At 28.2% G+C, this 18671-nt stretch overlaps 1 protein-coding gene across 4 annotated transcripts; it reads right to left on the reverse strand.

Annotated features, from left to right (window-relative positions):
* Positions 1-1008: 1008 nt before the first annotated feature.
* Positions 1009-17986, reverse strand: LOC129966019 (protein ABHD11-like). Of its 4 annotated transcripts, XM_056080353.1 has the most exons (7): positions 17831-17986; positions 15869-15954; positions 10393-10561; positions 8492-8665; positions 6273-6464; positions 4351-4550; positions 1009-1314 (listed from the first exon to the last, which is right to left on the reverse strand). In XM_056080353.1, exons 2-7 carry the CDS (start codon positions 15901-15903, stop codon positions 1155-1157), a joined length of 930 nt encoding a protein of 309 aa, XP_055936328.1. In that variant the 5' UTR covers positions 15904-15954; positions 17831-17986; the 3' UTR covers positions 1009-1154. The 4 variants fall into 4 exon arrangements, with proteins under 4 accessions (XP_055936328.1, XP_055936332.1, XP_055936329.1 ...); XM_056080357.1 differs by lacking the exon at positions 15869-15954 and having other exon boundaries at positions 17831-17981; XM_056080354.1 differs by lacking the exons at positions 15869-15954; positions 17831-17986 and adding an exon at positions 11350-11386.
* Positions 17987-18671: the final 685 nt, after the last annotated feature.

An 18671-nucleotide genomic window follows, 5' to 3' on the forward strand; every position in this document is an offset into this window, starting at 1 on the left:
TGCATACACTTAATATGTTTATAATGGTTTTTATCATGACTTATAGTTTTTGGGTGCGAGTGTTTGTTGTTCACTTCTTGATAACTCTGTAATCAATAGTATTTTTCTATAGTGTCCATTTTCTTTTAATAAATAAATAAAGAGTTGAATCTTGTGCTTCTGTTATTTTTATAAAATGTCAACGAGCAACTTGCTGAAAATAAGTAACATTTCAAAAAATATTATCATATGTTATTTTCTGAGGTGTTTTTTAAACTATAATACGGTCCCGGTGGCCCATTGATAAGGTTCCAGGTTCGAGACTCAATTCCACGGAAGAATCACTTTTTTCTGATGCACGTCAAATATTCTTCCGCTAGTATGTGGAAGAAATTTGGAAAGGAGGCGCCGATGCAGATGTTGTCTTCGTCATCTGACCGAGGTTCAAAATTACGACTTCCATCGCGAAGTAGTCTAGTGACATTGGCATTAAGTGACACATTGTGACACTGACACATTGACTAAGTGACATTGGCATTAATGTAACTAAACTAATTTTAAAAACATTTTTTTAATCAGTAGTTGTAACTTTCTATGGCCATATTTACCGTGATTTGTTACGTCTTTATATTATTTAATTTACATTATTTTCCTTTGCTTATTTTCGTAAAGACGGGTAGTTTACTGTTATTTACTACGATAGGTTATTTTGGTCGTAAGAAAAATTTTGGTTGCGGATCAGAAAATGTGCTGTATAGATACATTACACATATATAACTGCCCATCTGTCTGTGAGAAAGTTAATTCGGATTCAAAGCTATAGTTTCAAGCACGATAAACTTTTTAACTTGATTCGACATTCTTTTTTTCGCCTATATCGACGAAAGTAAGAGAAGGCATCAATACTCTTTATATTTTATCATTAAAAATAAAATTTTTAGCTCGCCATCGGTTAACATTTGACTTCAATATTTATAAAGAAATAATCCGATATATTTTAAAACACGTAATTTACACAGTTCTGTTACTGTTTCTTTTTATTGAGTCCAAAAAATACAGAATGGTGTTTTTCTTTTTAATTATGCTGGCACTTCTTGAATCTTGATCTTGGCATTTCTCTGTCACTCTTTCTCATATGCCCTTTATTATTGTTCCAGAAGATTCTACTCATTCATTCACAACCTGTTTTTGGGAGTCATGTTGCTAGTGAGAAAGTTCAAAATAGCATCCACAAACTGCTGGGGGTTGTCGCTGTGCACAGTATGTTTTGCACCCTCCACTCCAATTAATATGGCATTAGGAAAGCATTTTCTGATATTTTCTTCGTCCAATGATCTAAAACAATAAAATTTGCTTCATAATGATGACAGATTTAATTTAAAAAAAATTCCAAGCTGATAATTATAATTATTTGCGGATGTAAACATTATATTCAAGTACTTTCTAAAAATTATAAATTTGTTCTAAAAGCATACATGTTTTCAAAAGTTAAAATTATATCACTTTAAAAATTATTGTTTCGAAGAAGACATAAATAATAATAAAATCATAACAACTTAATTTCTTTACGGTTACGGTTTAATGTTACCTGATATGTCCGTCATCGTTCGAAATAAAAATGTTTCTTAGTCTAAATACTTAAAATAATATATTTTTAAAAATAATTTCTAGCTGCTGCATATTTCGTTGATATTTCTTCGTAGTTTCCCTAAGCATCTGTCTTTTTGAGAAACAAACGATATTTTTAATTGGCATTTCCCTTCTAATTGTTGCTATGGCGTCAACAGAAGCTTCTTTGTTTCCTGATGTTTATGTGTAATGATTCTATCATTCTCTTCTTTTTGGTGTTTATGTGCCTTTTTGGAAAAGCAGCAATAGGGTCCTTGTTTTTCCCGCCTGGATATACAATTTTGATATGAATAGAATTCTATAAATTTGAATAGTCTTACACACTGATAAAAATATCTAAACATTTGTAAAAAAATTTAAAGGATCACAACGCAGCAATTAAACTAATGTCGTTGGAAAATAATTATTTCCAGTTTAAAAAGGTATATAAATTAATTTTTTTTACTATAATTATTGCAGGAATTATCGGCTAAAAATGAAGTATGCTTCCCACCAAATTTATCAATCTTTGTATGAAATTATGTAGGTTGGCATAAGTTCTGACAATTTTTTTTACAAAGACAGAAACTTAGATGCTTTAGTTCTTTATCTCAGACAAAGTGATGTGTCTTGGTTTGTTACTTAATTATTAATTAACCAAATAAATTAATGAATCAAATTAAATTTATCTAATAAATTAAATGAATCCCTTTTCTTATTCTAATTTCAAGCCTAAAAATATTTTAACATAATATGACTAGAAAAAAAGGGCCCTTTAAAGGGTTAATTAAATATTTAATATAAATACTTATACACATAGTCGAAAAATCGTCACTAAGTAAAATATAGAAGTCAATATTTCCTTCTTCACATAGAAGTTTTAAAATTGGTATACAAGTTTATTCTAAAGTCTGGAGACAAATTTTAAAAGTATGTCATACATTATTTTTTTCATTGATACGAAAAAATTCAAAATTCCGTTCGGTGGTAGTGGTTGTACGGTCAAAGGCCCAACAGACTCAGACATACTGAATAACGAATAAAGAGTCTTTATTCTAAACGAATATGCAGAGGTAAAATATAGCCGGAAGTACATAAAAGAACACCTGCAATAACAGCAGCACTCAAGCAGTAAATCGGCGTAGTAGAAATGTAAATGAGCGTCAAACAATGTGAAAATAGGCTTAACCATCGTTAAATCGACAATTACTATGATTTACTTGTGTAAACTGATGTTCATATCGTTCCAAATTATTATTTCTCAAAAATGGTTTTTACATCATCTTAAAATTTACTTTTTAATGGTATCAATTTCATTTCTGTACAATTGTTTTTTTTTAATACATACATACATACATATATGTATATATTATTATTAATTTCCTTTAGATTCAATATGAAACAATATTATGATGCAATTCAAACTCATCCATAAAAAAAAATTTAAAAATTCAACCGCGTGAATTAATATTAAATAATTATCTTCTTTCGAAAGAGTAGGGAAGTAGAAATTTCACTTCAGTTTTTATTTCATAGTATATAGATTTTTTTAGTTTGCATCCCAGTAATTTATAATGGTTTGATTCAATTAAATTCATATCTTTCAATCTCATAAAAAAAACATGTTGAAATATTTTTTTTAAGTGCATTCCATATTAAGTATACAAAGTCAATAATCTGGCGAACAAGATGGTCGCCAAAAAAGTCTGATTGATAAAATGCTTTTAAATGCTCATTTAAACACGAAAAAAGAGACATTAAATTGTTTAGAATTCAGAAATGAAACGGAAAAATTCCAGAATTAAATATATTACACTTATGTAAAATAAGTAATAGTTATAGAATTAATAAAAAAATAGAGAAATCAAATATCAAAACAATACATTAATAATTTTAAGAGTATATAAATAAATATATATAAAAAATTGTGACTTTATGACTGTGACTTTTTTGTTGGATTGTGACTTTTGTTTGATTATGGAAATAGGCTTCAGCAATTAAGTGTCTTTAATGATACATAAATGAATATAATAATGATTTGTGCCAATCCATCAAGAGAAAATAAGCAATCCACACATTCAATACTTATCAACAAGTATGTCTGCTAGAGTATTAAGTATAATTCATTTATAATTTGATTGCTGCAGTTGGAAGAATATCGCTGCTCATATCATTTACTTCTTTATATCTTATTTCGATATGATACTCTTTATTTATAAAATATAGCGAATAGTATATTCTCAATTCGAAAAACAAAATATATTTGTGATAAAAATAGTAGCGGCATGGCTTGAAATCAATTCGTGTCTCTGTCACGTGCCTTGACAATAAGTGATCACAAAACAGGTTTATTATATTTTAAGGATTAAACTATTTACATATATACAGTTAAATTCCAATTTAAATCCAAGCCCATTTCTCTGCGTTCCTACCGGAGTTCCTATATCATATTCTTCCCGGTATCAGCCACACACTCCCGAACAGCTGTTCCTCTCTCTTCACTTCATTTCCTTCATTTCCTGGAACAGCTGCATGGCGGTTAGGAGCACGATACTTCGCTATCTGTGCCAGTTTAATTTTGACATTTATTGTTTACTTTATATTTAATACTTGTGATATCAAATTAAGGCACAACTTAACATGATGTTAGATATTAAACGACATTTGCTATGACAGCATAACGTGGATTATTCCCTTTATATCTAATGTAAAGTGAAAAAATATTATTTTTACTATTAAGAGTGGCTCAAAATACGATCTTACACGTTAAAGACAGATTGTTTTCCATAAATGAAGCAGGCAGGCCCATCAAATGAACCATTCTGCACTTTTATCGTGTCCTTCGCATTTATCAAACTCTTCTCCAGCACGGCCATGTTGGCTTTTAGAGCAAGATGACCTTCTGCAGTTCTCCTCAAGGCCCACGTCGATTTGTCGACCTTGCTGGGATTGTGGATATCACTCTGAAAAATTTAATTAAAAACAATTTTAAAAATATATTTATATAAATGCAATAAAAAGCAAAAACTTTCTCATTTAAATTATTATTCAATTTTATTTTTACTTTCTCATATCGAAGTATAGTGGAAGTATATGAATCGGCAAAAAATTCGAACTCGAAATTTTGACGAATCTCCATATTTCAGACCTCCATGAGTTCGAGGAACACATTTTTGGAAAGTATCAGTTTGTCTATCTGTGACAAAGATAACTCAAAAACGCTTTGAGCTAGATGGATGAAATGTGGTATATGGTCTTTACCCCAAATCTTCAGATTTCTATCAAATTTCGAGTTCAAAGGAAGTCTATCTGTCCGGCTGATAGAATATAAATTCACACGATAATTACAAAACGAAGAGAGTTAAATAGATAAAATTCGGTACGCAGATTTAGCATTTATAGTGTAAACACCTGTCAAATTTTGAGCCATATCTAATCAAGGATTGACTTTCTGTCTATCCGTACTTTCAGAATCATGTAAACACGATAATTTTAAAACGCACAGCTCTAAATATATCAAATTTGGTATGGAATTTGTCATTAGAGGTGCAGTTTTGTGTCATATTTTTGTTTCAATTGGGTGAGAAAAATGTGTCTAAAACACAAATTTTATTTTTGACTAGTCGCCTTTGGCGACTAGCTGGTTCGCCAATCTTAATGCCCGTTAAAATTTTAATAATTAAATATTTTATGTAATTTTTACTTTAATAACTTCTTTATCAAAATATTTTAAACTTCAAATTTTGTTAGTCATATAATTCACTCTTAATATTATAAAGTCCTTGAGTCATAACGTAATATGTATCTCTCTAATTTTCTGTTAGCTCCCTATAATTTATGCTTTAAATTAAAATGCAAATGATTAATCTGCAATTAATATAATAATATTTTTTACTGAAACAAAGCATTTTTTTATAATATGATTACTGAAAACAGAGTCACTGAGCATTTAAACCTTATGGGCACTAAAGAATATCTTTCTTAATTTATGTAATACCTCAAGAATCTTTCAACAAAATTTCCTCAGATTCATCATGAGTAGATCGATTCATTAACAATGTTTAATTTTAAATGCATCAGACACTAAGAAAATAAACAGAATCGTTTAAAATAATCGGTCGAAAACAGGTTAAAATAAACTACTTAAAAAACGATGTACTTAAAACTATAAGCATATGCAAAAAATATATAAGTAACATAAATACAATTTAATTACAAAAGCTTACAACTAACTTAAAAATAATTTAAATCAAGTCCGCATCCGTTGAAAATAGTTGTCAACAATCAGAATACAATGCGAATGCGTGAATTTTCAATGTCAGTTATAGTAACGCAAATGCGTGAATTTTTCTACGCTAGTTGGGGTAACGTTATGCAGATTAGAAGTTTTTAATTTCCTTTATTCTGTTTTATTTTAATTCAAAAATACTTCACAATGAATCTGAAACATGGATTAATTAACAATGTTTAATTTTAAATGCATCAAACATTAAGAAAATAAACAGAATCGTTTGAAATAACCGGTCGAAAAATGTTAAGCCTAACTTCCTTAGCCTAAATTCATATTGTCTGATTATTAAATCGTTATTCAATTTTTAATTTTAAGAAATAATTCTTTTCTTATAATGGAATTATTATACAATCATAAAATTTTCTCTGTCTGAAGTAAATCGAATATAACCTACTAATCCAGGTGGAAGGCCTTTGTTCACGTAATCCATGATGAATCGAACGGCCTGCATGTCGTCAGCATCCCTGGGGATCAACTTGACGGCCATAGGCGCCCGTCTGACGTACAGAAGAGGGACCTGCAGCAGGATCTCGGGAGGCTGAGACACAAACATCTCCTCGACGACGATCATCTCCACTCTTTCGGGCTACAGTAAAACAGAATGGATAAAAAAACATGCATAAGTCAACATTAAAATTGAAAAGAGGAAATTAAGTTTTACTTTGTGGCGATTGATTCTCGTAAAGCAAGTAAACAATAGAACGGGTTATTGGAATATGAGTTCAAACTTACAAATCGAAATAAAATGTTAACTTTAAATTTAAATTTCCTAATTTTTTTTTAAATCTACCCTTTAGATGCCATTTGAAAAAAAAGTTTTAGTATAAAAATTTAAACTGCCAATAAATACTTATAGACATTTTTCGAAGATGCTATTTTTCCAGCAATGATGAATTTTTCAAAAATTATTCAAAAAAGTGATGAGAAAAAAAAACTGAATAGCTGAAAAATGTTTATTAGTGCTTTTCTATGTCAGAATTTAATCCTAAAAGTGCTATTCAGATAGTATCATAATGGTCGATTTAAGAAAAAAGTGTAAAATTAATTTTGAAGTTAGCATATTATCTCAATGCTGAAGCCTGAAAGCATTTTTTAATGATCTTTACGATCTACATTTTCGTATTTTTCGAAATTCAATCGCCGCAAAGTTGTTGTTTTTTCCTCTTATCAAATTTAATTTCCACTATTTTTTTCTTTTTGAAAATCGACGGGACAGTTATTCCATTTCAAATTATAGAAAAACAGATGTGGAATATGATTTTCTTTTTAGTCTGCGGATTCCGAATGACAGAAAAGAATTTATAATTATTTTTCACACACACACACACACTTCTTTTTTTTACAGTGTCAAATTTTTCAAAACATAATGCAGATATTGACTTGAAAATGTTACTAGTTATTTTTTTCTATATAACATGAATCCAAATAATAATATGTTTGTTCAATTTCAAAAATATATACATATTTTTCCAAATACAAATTTGTTCATTTTGAAATTTATTTCTAATCTAATTTAGCTATTATTAAACTCTGTAGATCATTTTATGAATTTTTAATACCCATAACTTCTAAGTTAACGCTTTTTTCTCTAATTTTTAATAGTGTTTTATTTAAAAGTGAAAAACCGGTATTAAAACTTTCACCACCACCACCACCACCCTCCCAGCGCTTATTCGGTAATATATCCGGATACAAATTTAGATACTTATTTTCGATAGTCAGCTCAACATCTAAACCGATGAAATTGCTGTTGTGCATTTTTGTAACATTTTCCTATTTTTCATGTGCTGTTAGACTGGATTAGAAATTCTATATTTTCTTAGTGCATTAAAAGCTAAAGTGCTTGAATAATTATTTTTTTTTTTTTTTTGTCTTTTATAGCAATGGATTTCTCTTTCTTATTCCCTGCGTGAACTACTCAGATAATAAATAGAATATTTCTTCCTTAGTTTTCAACGGAAGAAAAGCACGTGATTCTTAAATAATTTGATAAATCAAGGATAACTATTTTAATTACATTGCAACAATGAAAAGTTTGCTGAAAATGATGCAAAACAAATATTTATTAAAAATTTCGAAATTCATTAAAACTTGGACGACATAAAATTAATATCATTAAAAAGATAATTTGAATAATTAATATCATTAAAAAGATAAAAGAATTAATATCATTAAAAAGATAAAAGAATTAATATCTTCAGAATTTATCACAGAAAAATGCCAAAGTCTTGCACAATTTTAGATCAAAACTGTAATGAAAATTTCAAAGTCTTCGACCAAAATGCACATTATCCTCCTCCAAAGTACATTTGTGCCATATTTGTTAATTCTGGGTTTAACAGCCTGATTTGTAGACACCAACAGATAAGCAACACAGGAGCATATTTTCTTTTATTATTCGACGAGATAGAAATGAAACAATTTAAGCATAGGTAAGCTCAGAACCTGTCGAACAAGACCTAAGTCTCAGTGAGTTAAAAATGGGAAAAATGGGATCGTAAAAATGGGGAGATTGACACTGATAAAAACCACTCCCTCTTAATCAATATTAAGAAATACCTTAAAAGTTTAAGTTGGGCCTTTTCGAACTCACACTCACACAGTAATACTCACAGCTTCTATGGCCATCTGAATAGCTACGGTTCCTCCCATGCTGTGGCCAATCAAAATAGCTCTATCCGCATTGACAGCATCCATGAAGAACAGAAGATCATTCACCAGATCGTCAGTTGTAAATATATCGCTCCAACCACTGTCTCCATGATTCCTTGCATCCAAAGTGTAGGCCTAAAAGAAATATAGATAACCAATAAACTTTAGTAGCTACGTATCATTGTTCATTTATAGTAGGTTTTTAATAACCTTTAATTTGATTAATAAAATTATAGTCCTGCAATCTGAACCCAAGTACAGTGGACATTGTACCCCCCCCCCGACACATGCCTGATTAGAAAAGTAATATAATAAAAAGCTAAATCAAATTAATAACTACAATTTCAATGCGATTCATATATGGACCAAAATTTGTTATTTGATTAAGTAAAAAATGAATCCAAAAACTAAATGCATCAATAAATCAAGTGGAAACTAAGCGATAGTTGAAGGAATCATTTATCTAAACTAGTTATAGTTAATTAACAATCTGCTATTTTTTTCTTATTCTCATCGTAGTTGGGACACGTTAGATTACAATTTGATAATGTTATTATATGGAAATTTTGTTTTATGGTTTTAATACCCATTATAACTAATCGTATATTCTAACCCTATTACTTTAAAGTTTGATGGATTCTGAAAAGAACATATCAGGTCAAATACATGTAGGAATTAAGAGGTAATATAATATTTTTCATAAAGATATAACAGATTTCAGATTAACTTTTTATGCTCTATTCGCAACTCATAATTAATTTCTAAACCGTTAATGGTAAACATACGTTGCTTTCATCATTTTATTGCTTTTCATCATTTTTTTTCATTCTAAATCTTTATTCGATTGATTCTAAAATGCGATGCTCGTAGATTAAACTTTTTTGTCAGGTAATCGGTGTGAGGTAATTAGAATTTTCTGTGAAATATCACTTTCATTTCAAACACAATTTTGAGCAGTCAGTCATTTATCAGCCTCTATAAAGATATTCCTGGAATCTCTATACATAAAACTCTAATGTACGTTGTGCAGAAATCGCTTTTATTACTTATTGTCGAATGGCAATAATTAAATGTCAACAAACTATCATATGGATGTCAGATTGCTTCACTGAAGAGTTTTTACAATTGCATCAAATTCATTGCTTCGCGTAACCAATTAATGGAGCTGCAAAACTTGCTTTGTTAGAAATGCTCTGAAGAAGGCTTGCTGAGTCATCAAAAATTCCATTCAGTTAGAGGAAAGACACAAGAGAAATTATAAAACGAGTTTCAAACATAAAGTTTAATTGAGCGCAAAAGTAGGCTTAACCAGATGCAAATGGATAATCGCTATTATTTGTCTATGAAAATTGATGTTCATATCTTCCGATAAGATAAATAATATCTCCAAATAAGATAATATAATTTTATGTTACAAAAATTGTATTATCTTAAGACTCAAAAAAATTACCATTTTAATGATATTAATTTAATTTTTTCCGTATACTTTTTCCTCTTAATTTTAATAATAATTTTTGATTTAATTTGATAATAATGCGTTTTGTAATTTTATGATGAAATTTAAACTCACCCATCAAAACATTCAGCCGCATGCTTTTGCGACTTTATTAACTCTTAGGAGGATTTCACTTTTTAATTTGTAGTCAACTGAGTCAATTGAATTCGTGTTTTCCAGTCATATCAAATAAAATGGAGAAATTTTTTTAAAAAAAAATGCATTTCATATTAATCATTTAAAAATCTGAAAAGTCAATGATCTAGAAGAACAAGCTGTTCGCCAAAGAAGGCAAGTTTTAAATAATTACATAATTTGGTGAAATTTCCATCAGAAACAAATTACCGTATGAATTCAATTTACTTACTTTTCTCTTTAATTCATTAGCTAATATCTGAGGAATACTGGCCCAAGTTTCCTTGCAAGAAGTCAAACCATGCAGAAAAATAATGGGCGAGTTTCTTCTATAAGGAGACAAACTCCAGTCTTCGCATTCAGGCTCGAAAGAATTGTATGCAAGTCTGACGGGAACATGACTGAAAAAGAAAAAGAGTGTATGAATTTTACACGAAATTAATCAATAAATGAAGAAAGTAATAGAAATAGAATTAGCAATATACTAGATTATATCCAGTACATATATTTACGTAAATTAGAACAATAGATAAAACTCAACAAAATGAGAAATCAGATTAATCTAAGAAAGTCAATATACAGTCTCCAAACCTTTTATGAATGATATTCATGCTGAATACAGAACCATGTGCATTTTAAATAAAATTTAGTTATAAATATTTTAGTTTCCCTATTTTTATTATTTATGTCGTAAAAATAAAAGCCGTTAGTTAATTTAAGAATTTTATTTCCAAAAGATATTTAGCATCAAAAATTTTACATTTAAAAATGAATTTTTAAGCATAAAATTCAAATAAAAATTTAGAAAATTGTATGCTTCGATATAAAATAAATTAGTGATAACTTCCGTAAATGAAATCGAATCATTGTTTTTGCTTCTGCATTTCCTGAATGTTCTAAATATAAATTTTGTCATTATCTTTCTTTCCGTTATCGATAAAAACTCCTTTCTTCCTTTCTTGAATGAAAAAAAGACCTTTTCGTTGAACGAATTTACTAGTTATATTATTTCAAATTTAATTAAATTTTACTTTATAGTTTAAACAAATCGAGAGGACGAAACTAAATTTAAAAAAAAAAAAGAAGTGAAAAAATAAATATCCACTTCTAGAGAAAATTGGAATGTTTTTTCCCCTAAATTTAGCAAAAAGAAATTTGGCTATTTTGAAAGACAGAAAATATTCAATACTTCCTAAAGAAATTTTTCATTCTGGTAAACGCACCAATGCAACTCACACAGCTGAATGGACAAAGGAAACAACAGAATTTTAATACTATATATTACACAAAAGCTTGAGTTGACGTGTACGCTTGACTTCACATATAAAATTTGTATTCAATAGAATGACAATGGAATTCATTTAATATTCTGTTCTTATCTATTGTCTCATTGAATTCTGCAGGCCCGCTTCTTCTTGTTCTAACAAATAATTATACTAGAAAAAGAATAAGGCATTCGGAACTAAATTTATTTCAATAAATTCAACATTAAATTTCGCGCTAAATAATGTAGAATTCGTAAACACAAGAATTTATAATAAAACTTTTCCAATCAATTTTTTTGGATATTTTAAATTATGAATCGCACGTTTGGCTTAAAAAATAATATGATTCTAATTTAGAGAAAATAATTTGATTTTGACATGAAAGATTTTTTAATTGATATAATCTTCATCGGAACGTATCAGACATCCTTCTTAATGAAATTAAGTTGCTTTACTTTTGAGCAATACTTACTTTTAATGCTAATAATGAAAATTAAAATACCATTATTAAATTATTCAGATATTATAAGATAGTATCATTGCTTTTATTTTAAACAACTAAAAGAATATCAAGATAATGTCATGTCATGAAGTCAATTTATGCTCACATGTGAAGAAAGTGACAATTTATTTTTGGAATCCATTATAATTCTTACAGGAAGATCTGGCTGGAATGTTCTCCCTTCGACTTTCTCATATACTCTCCCCTCGACTTTCTCGATTTTGCATATTTTTGTGTTTTATTATAAAGTGCAGAGAATTTATTTTTTGGAATCCATTACAAATCTTACTGGAAGATCTAGCGGCAGTGTTGTAGTCTCGATTTTCGCATAATCTTACACAATTTTGAATATTTTGTATTTCATTATGAAGTGCAGATAATTTATTTTTGGAATCTATTACAGATCTTACAGCAAGATCTAGTTGGAGTGTTCTCACTTCGACTTTATCATATACTTACACGATTTTGTGCATTTTGAGTTTCATCATAAAAAGCAGCGAATTGAACGCTCAATTTAAACCACTTTTCCTCACCCATATGGATTAAAAATTAAATGCAGATCTACAAATTTGTTGTAAAGACACCATATCAAATTTCAGCTCCCTAGTTTGTTTCATTTTTAAGTTATTCAGATTAATAGACGAACAGTCAATCAACCACTAGATGGATTAATATGAAATTTCACACAAATCTACAATTCTGGTAATAAAATATATACCAAATTCCATACATTTATATCTACATTTTTCGGCTATCATTTAAATAAGTATTTCGAACCTACAGACTTTTCCCTGAAGAGTGGCAGATTTCCAACTAAGTAGGTTTTTAGGCCTGTTAGAATAGGCAGCAAGCAGGTTAATTTAGAAAAAACTTAATTTTCTTAGATGCGAAATAAATAAGTTTGTGAAAAATACAAATTCTTTGAATGATAACATATTAAGAATATATCAATACTTTACCAAGCACAATTTCTATACATTTAATCACGCTCATTTAGCTATTAAATATTTATAAAACCGAACACCTGTTTCACTAATATTGTGCGCAAACATAGATGTCGCGCATTCTGGAGTAATAATAGATATATATATATATAAAGCCTATTCATAAAGTTAATAAAATTTCAACCTAAAGTAAAACACTACCATATTAAAAAAATTAGCTGAAATGTGAAATTAATTAACTACCTCATTAAGAGAGGAGTTTCATAATGTGCAATGTCTACGACCTCAAAATATTTAATGTCAAAGTCAATAAACAAAAAATCTCTCCAATATTGACTCCCATACAAAATTCCATTCCAATTTGTACAGCTTATATCATTTTTACACTATCGTACTGACGACCGACACATAGGTATATTTCGAAAAATATGTTGTTGTTTTTATAAATAAGGGATAGCTTGGTTGTAAACTCATCAAAACCTCGAATTCGAATTTTTGGGGTTATTATTACTTTTTCTTTGTATGTTACGTATATGAGAAATGCATGATGGACATGATGCTACAGAAAAAAGTAAGCAATAATAAGTTAAATGGTAAATTACGGACTTCTTTACATATATGACTGTAACATCATGCGAGTTGATTGAATTTTTATAATAATGTTATATAATCTAAGAATCATCACTCGCTCTGGTGCCAGTTTCAGAAAAATTCCAAAGCCATATTCATATAAAGCAATATCATGCATTATTTATAAATTTGAATAGAAATTTTCAAACCTATACATAATTTATTATAATATTCACGATAAATATAAATAATAATATTAATTTAATGGCATCACTCATTACCTTTTCAAACAAACATTATCATCAGTTTGTACTTCTTTATCCATATTTTTTTTCTTTTTTATATGACGCTACTTCTTTAAAAAACTTTTTTGCGAGATTTAAAAAATTTAGATCCGATTTTTAATTTTCCAAATAATTTTAAATTGTAAGGAATTTATTAGTTTCGTTTCGGCCGGAAAAATATTTCTGAATTTTGTTGTTGAAATTTCTCAGTAAGAAATAAATTCAATTGTTAAAGTATTTGTTACCTAACAATATAGGTAATAATTTTCGATAAAGACAACAATGTTATATTGAATAACTGTTAATAAAACAACAATGATGATTCTCCTGGTTAATCGGAAAAGAAGCTCTCTTTCAAAGCTTTCTCAAATTTTTAATATATTATTAATACAATAACTGATGTCAAACTTTTTGTTATTTACTAGATGTTTTTGACGTCCAGTTCGCCGGCAATATTGGTTATATTTCATTTCAATTAAATCATTTAGATATAACTTTATATCCACGATAGAGTGAAATGATCAGGCATTAAATATTGTGTTATCTTAATTATCTTATGTATGCTCTGTTCATTGAATGAATGTTCATAAACCTTTTTAACGGAGACCAATCCCATGACATCACAGTGCTAATAAAAATGTTTACCTGCTAAATTTTGAGTTATTATAAGTTCATTTTTTTATCTGTCTAGCAAACTACACATATATTAAAAAAAGAAACCTTCATCCTTAGCTTTAAACAAAGGAAGTAAACCCCACGAGCAAATATTTGATGAAACAATGAAATGGATTTGAATTTCAGTGCAACAGTACAATATAATGTTGAAAACTAGGCAAAAAATACCAACTTTTAAGGAAAATTTGCGTGATTTTTAAATTGGTACAATTAAAATACCAATTTTTTAAAATTTTTGGAAAGATGTATAATTTATTAATGTACAGCAAAATTTTCGAAATTTATCGCAAAAAAAAAAAAAAAAAAAAATCCCGAATTGAGCTTAATTTTTAATTAATTAAAATCTTGATTAAAATTCTAAAAAAAATAATAAACCTTCCAAAAGTATATATACAATCAATATGTTAGCTCTAGATCAAATGGTCTGGCCTGGACTGGCCAATACACACACATTCACCTTTATTATTATTAACAGAGAATAGACACCTTTTGCGACCAGCTGGTTCGTTGGAGATATTATTTATATTTAACTTTGGTTAAATCATTTAGCCGTACCTTCAAATCCTTGGGTTTTCTAAATTATCAGACATTAAAACTTTGCTATCTTATCCGTCCTACATAAGTTCTATTTTTTGTGCACATGTACCTTTCTAATGGAGATCTGCTCCATGACGTCATAGGGTCATAGCTCTATTTAAAATGTCACTGTCCGATTCATCTACCTTTTAAACTTTGGAGTCGTGTGATTTTTACTTTTTTTTATTCATCATGCAAATTTCACAGCAGATATTAAAAAGAATCCTTTTTAATACTTACGAATAAGCTTTTAAGATTAAAAGAAAATTACTCAATTAAATATTTCATGAAACAGAAAAATTTGACAATGAAATGCGGTTTAAATGTCAAGACAACAATGTAATTTGATGCTGGAAATTAGATAAAAAAATTGAAATTATCAAAATGCAAAATGTTTGCATGGCTATTAAATTCCTGTTACTAAAAAGACTTTTTAAATTTTGATTGGGATGGATTAATATATTTTTGGGCAATAATACTCTCAAAAGTTAATCGAAAGAAACCAAAAGTTCGCTTAATTTTTAATTAAAATTCTAAATAAAATTTCAAAAAAATAATATCTCCAAGATGCGCAGTTTACCTTCCAAGGTAGTATATATGTACTAAATTTGATAGCTGTAGGTCAAACTGTGAGCCTTTGTAAAATGTCAACACATATATGCATAGAAATGTAGTAGAGGTGATATAAATGAAGAATATTATATTTCGAAATAGAAAAAAATAGAAATATGGAAGGAACTTATATATTGCAGAATATAAAATAAACGAAGAAATAGAAAGCATTGAGAAATAAACTGTTTATGAAATTTGATGATTTCATGACATAATATTTAAAATGATCCTTCTTACACTTAAATTGATTCGCTGTATTAATTGAAATGCGTATACTTACTATTTACAAACTCTTTTGTGGTCGAATAATATCATAACCGAATTATAATATATATGCAACGTGTAGTCACTTACAAATGCTCCATACTACAAAAAAAAAAATAGTCAAATATTAATATTGACCAACTTTTACGACATCTACTGATGTCGTAAAAATGTACTAAAATACTGACTATAAAATCTTCCAAAATGAGCCGAAGCTTTGTCGTATGAAAACATATTTCATAGCTCAATTGTTGAAAACATGGATTACCTACTTCCGAAGAACTTTTTCTAGCGAGATTAAATTCGTGAAGTTGCTATTCGCATCAGTTCCTTAATAGCACAAATGTCTAAATGCTAACTTCACGATATTGAATTGTATTCAAAACCTCAAATAAAATTATGGAAATATTATTCATCTTACTAATAGGGTTTCAAAGATGAAATTCTATCTTATATTTAAAAAATGCACACTTTTTTTTTACTTTGATTCAATTAATTTCTATATTATTATTTCAGTTATTTCATTCTTTATTTTTGTTTAAGGATGTCAAGAGTGAGGTAAGATACATGCTCTAGATACTGTTACGAGAGGTGAGTGAAATTAAGTTGAAAAAGAGAAATTGTCTTCTTAATATTTTTGCCCACATAAATATACAAAAAAAAAAGCATCATAGTCGTCAAACTATTCTAAATTTTGAAAAATCTTCTATATTTTCCAGAATCAATCTAATATAAAAATAATAATTTTTTTAAAAATTGTATCGGTTAGTCCATTTATGAACTTAATTAAAGAAATGCAACGAGCAAAAACAGGAGAAATTTGTTTTGAGATCATTACACTAAGTTGTAAATATGAATTAAATTTTAGATAATAGCACAATTAAATTTAACATACGGTTTTATTATCAGAATTATGGATCCGTATGTGTTTGAAACAATTTGATCAAAGGTTGATTGTCTATTGGTCAAATTTATTCGTGAATATGTAAAAACTATGAAAAAAATGAAATGGTTTAATTAAATGAAATTTAAATTATTGTCTCGACTTCAAAATTTTAGATATGTGTTCAAAGTTTGGCTCCAATTAAAAAAAAAAAAAACACGTCCGAATTGCATACTTGGCCTAATAATTACACAGTGTTCCATATTCTTTTAGTATACCAGAGAATCAAAAAGATGAAAAGCTCACAATATTTCCTTCTATTATGAATAAACCTTGGAATTAAAATAAATAAAATAAATTACTGAGAAATGACGACAAAAATGTTGATAAAGAATTCTCATTTTGATTCAAGTTCCGCACCGAAATTACATTGTTCCTGTTTACAATTTCATGTTTTCAAAGTTTAAGCAATGTCTATTAAAAAAAAGTATTTATCGCCCGAATTATATGGTTATTTTTAAAATTAAATTATAAAGAAAACAATATGGAGCTGCAAAAATTACAAATATTATAGTAAGTAGCCTATTTTTAGAGTAAATATTTATATAAAAGTATCGTAAACTACTGCAACTTAAATTATTTTAGTGCTATTATTAAGTTACAAATACTTAATATATAGATATAAACTATCAAAAACTACTTAAAAATAATTATTAAAAGATAAAAAAATTAAGTTGAAAAGATGAAAGTCGATGAACAGTCCAGCGAAGAAAATTTATAAATCCAAATATTTTTTAGATCATTTTTTTAATTATCATTTTGCCAAGAATCAATTTAAAAAAATGATTTTAATAACATTAATTTATTGTATGCTTTCGCAAAAACCGTTAGAGAATCAATAAGAACAACCCGGAAGTTCTCAGTAGTACAATACTTTCTAATATTACAAGTACATTATTCCCTCGTTTCTCGCAAAACAAATGGATTTCTTTTCATTTCTCGTTCCAAGAGATAGCTTACTATTAGCAATAATTAATTTACTGTAATCAATTCATAAGCTGAAACAATTAAAAATACATATAATGAATCATTTACCTTCTCATACTTTTGTAGCAGAGAAAAGTTCGAATTCCGATCACAAATGTAATGCCAAAACAAGCATTCTTTTTCTAAACAAAATTTCCTAATCACACTATTTCTTTCTATAACCTACATGATAGAACATCGTTAATAAAAATGACTTGCTTCTTTGTATGCATATTCACAACGTCACTGTTCTAAAGATAACTTCTAATACAAGAAATCCATTTTTGATTCACTCAAGTGTTTTTACAAACACTGAGCTAGATAAAACAGTAGAGAAAATACAGGTTTCCTTGCAATTTAAAATTCCTCGAAGCTTCAAAGATAAGGAGTACTTGTAATATTTTTTGCATATTTCCTTGTATAATCCAGGCCATAATTCATATTCCTTAATCTTTTTATTTTCTTTCAGATATACACACTAAATACTTCGCAAGTAGTTTTTGTAAATTTAATTATTCTGATTTTGCGAATAAAGAAAAAAGAGATTTATAGATTTAATAAATAGCTTCTGAATCTAGTTTTATAAATGTAAAGCCACTGAATTAGCAGTTTCAAGCATTCGTTCCTAGAACCTGATAGAACGAAAGAGCGAAAACGAATTGATTTTTTGTAAGTATTTGCTTCTACTTTGCGAGGAAAATCTGTCACGAAAGATAAAACTAATCAATGATCTCTACTCAAGGAAATATTTTAAAGCTCAATCTTCTGTAAATAGGGTAGAAAGACAGTAATATTAAAATGTTTTTTTTTCAATGCAGATTGCTTTTTCATCGTATTTGCCACATTGTAAAGAGTAAAATTCCGACAAGTTTTTATTCATTTAAAATATAATCATCGGGACTGGTTTTCC

The sequence above is a fragment of the Argiope bruennichi genome, chromosome 4, assembly GCF_947563725.1.
Source record: "Argiope bruennichi chromosome 4, qqArgBrue1.1, whole genome shotgun sequence".
Classification (NCBI taxonomy): domain Eukaryota; kingdom Metazoa; phylum Arthropoda; class Arachnida; order Araneae; family Araneidae; genus Argiope; species Argiope bruennichi.

Excerpts from the sequence above, each read along its gene's own strand:
- LOC129966019 (XM_056080353.1), bottom strand. The coding sequence starts at position 15,903 with ATGATATTATTCGACCACAAAAGAGTTTGTAAATA. Across the intron at positions 8,666-10,392 it reads CTAATGAATTAAAGAGAAAA|GCCTACACTTTGGATGCAAG; the intron begins GTAAGTAAATTG and ends TATTTCTTTTAG. Across the intron at positions 1,315-4,350 it reads AAACAATCTGTCTTTAACGT|ATCATTGGACGAAGAAAATA; the intron begins GTAAGATCGTAT and ends TTATTGTTTTAG.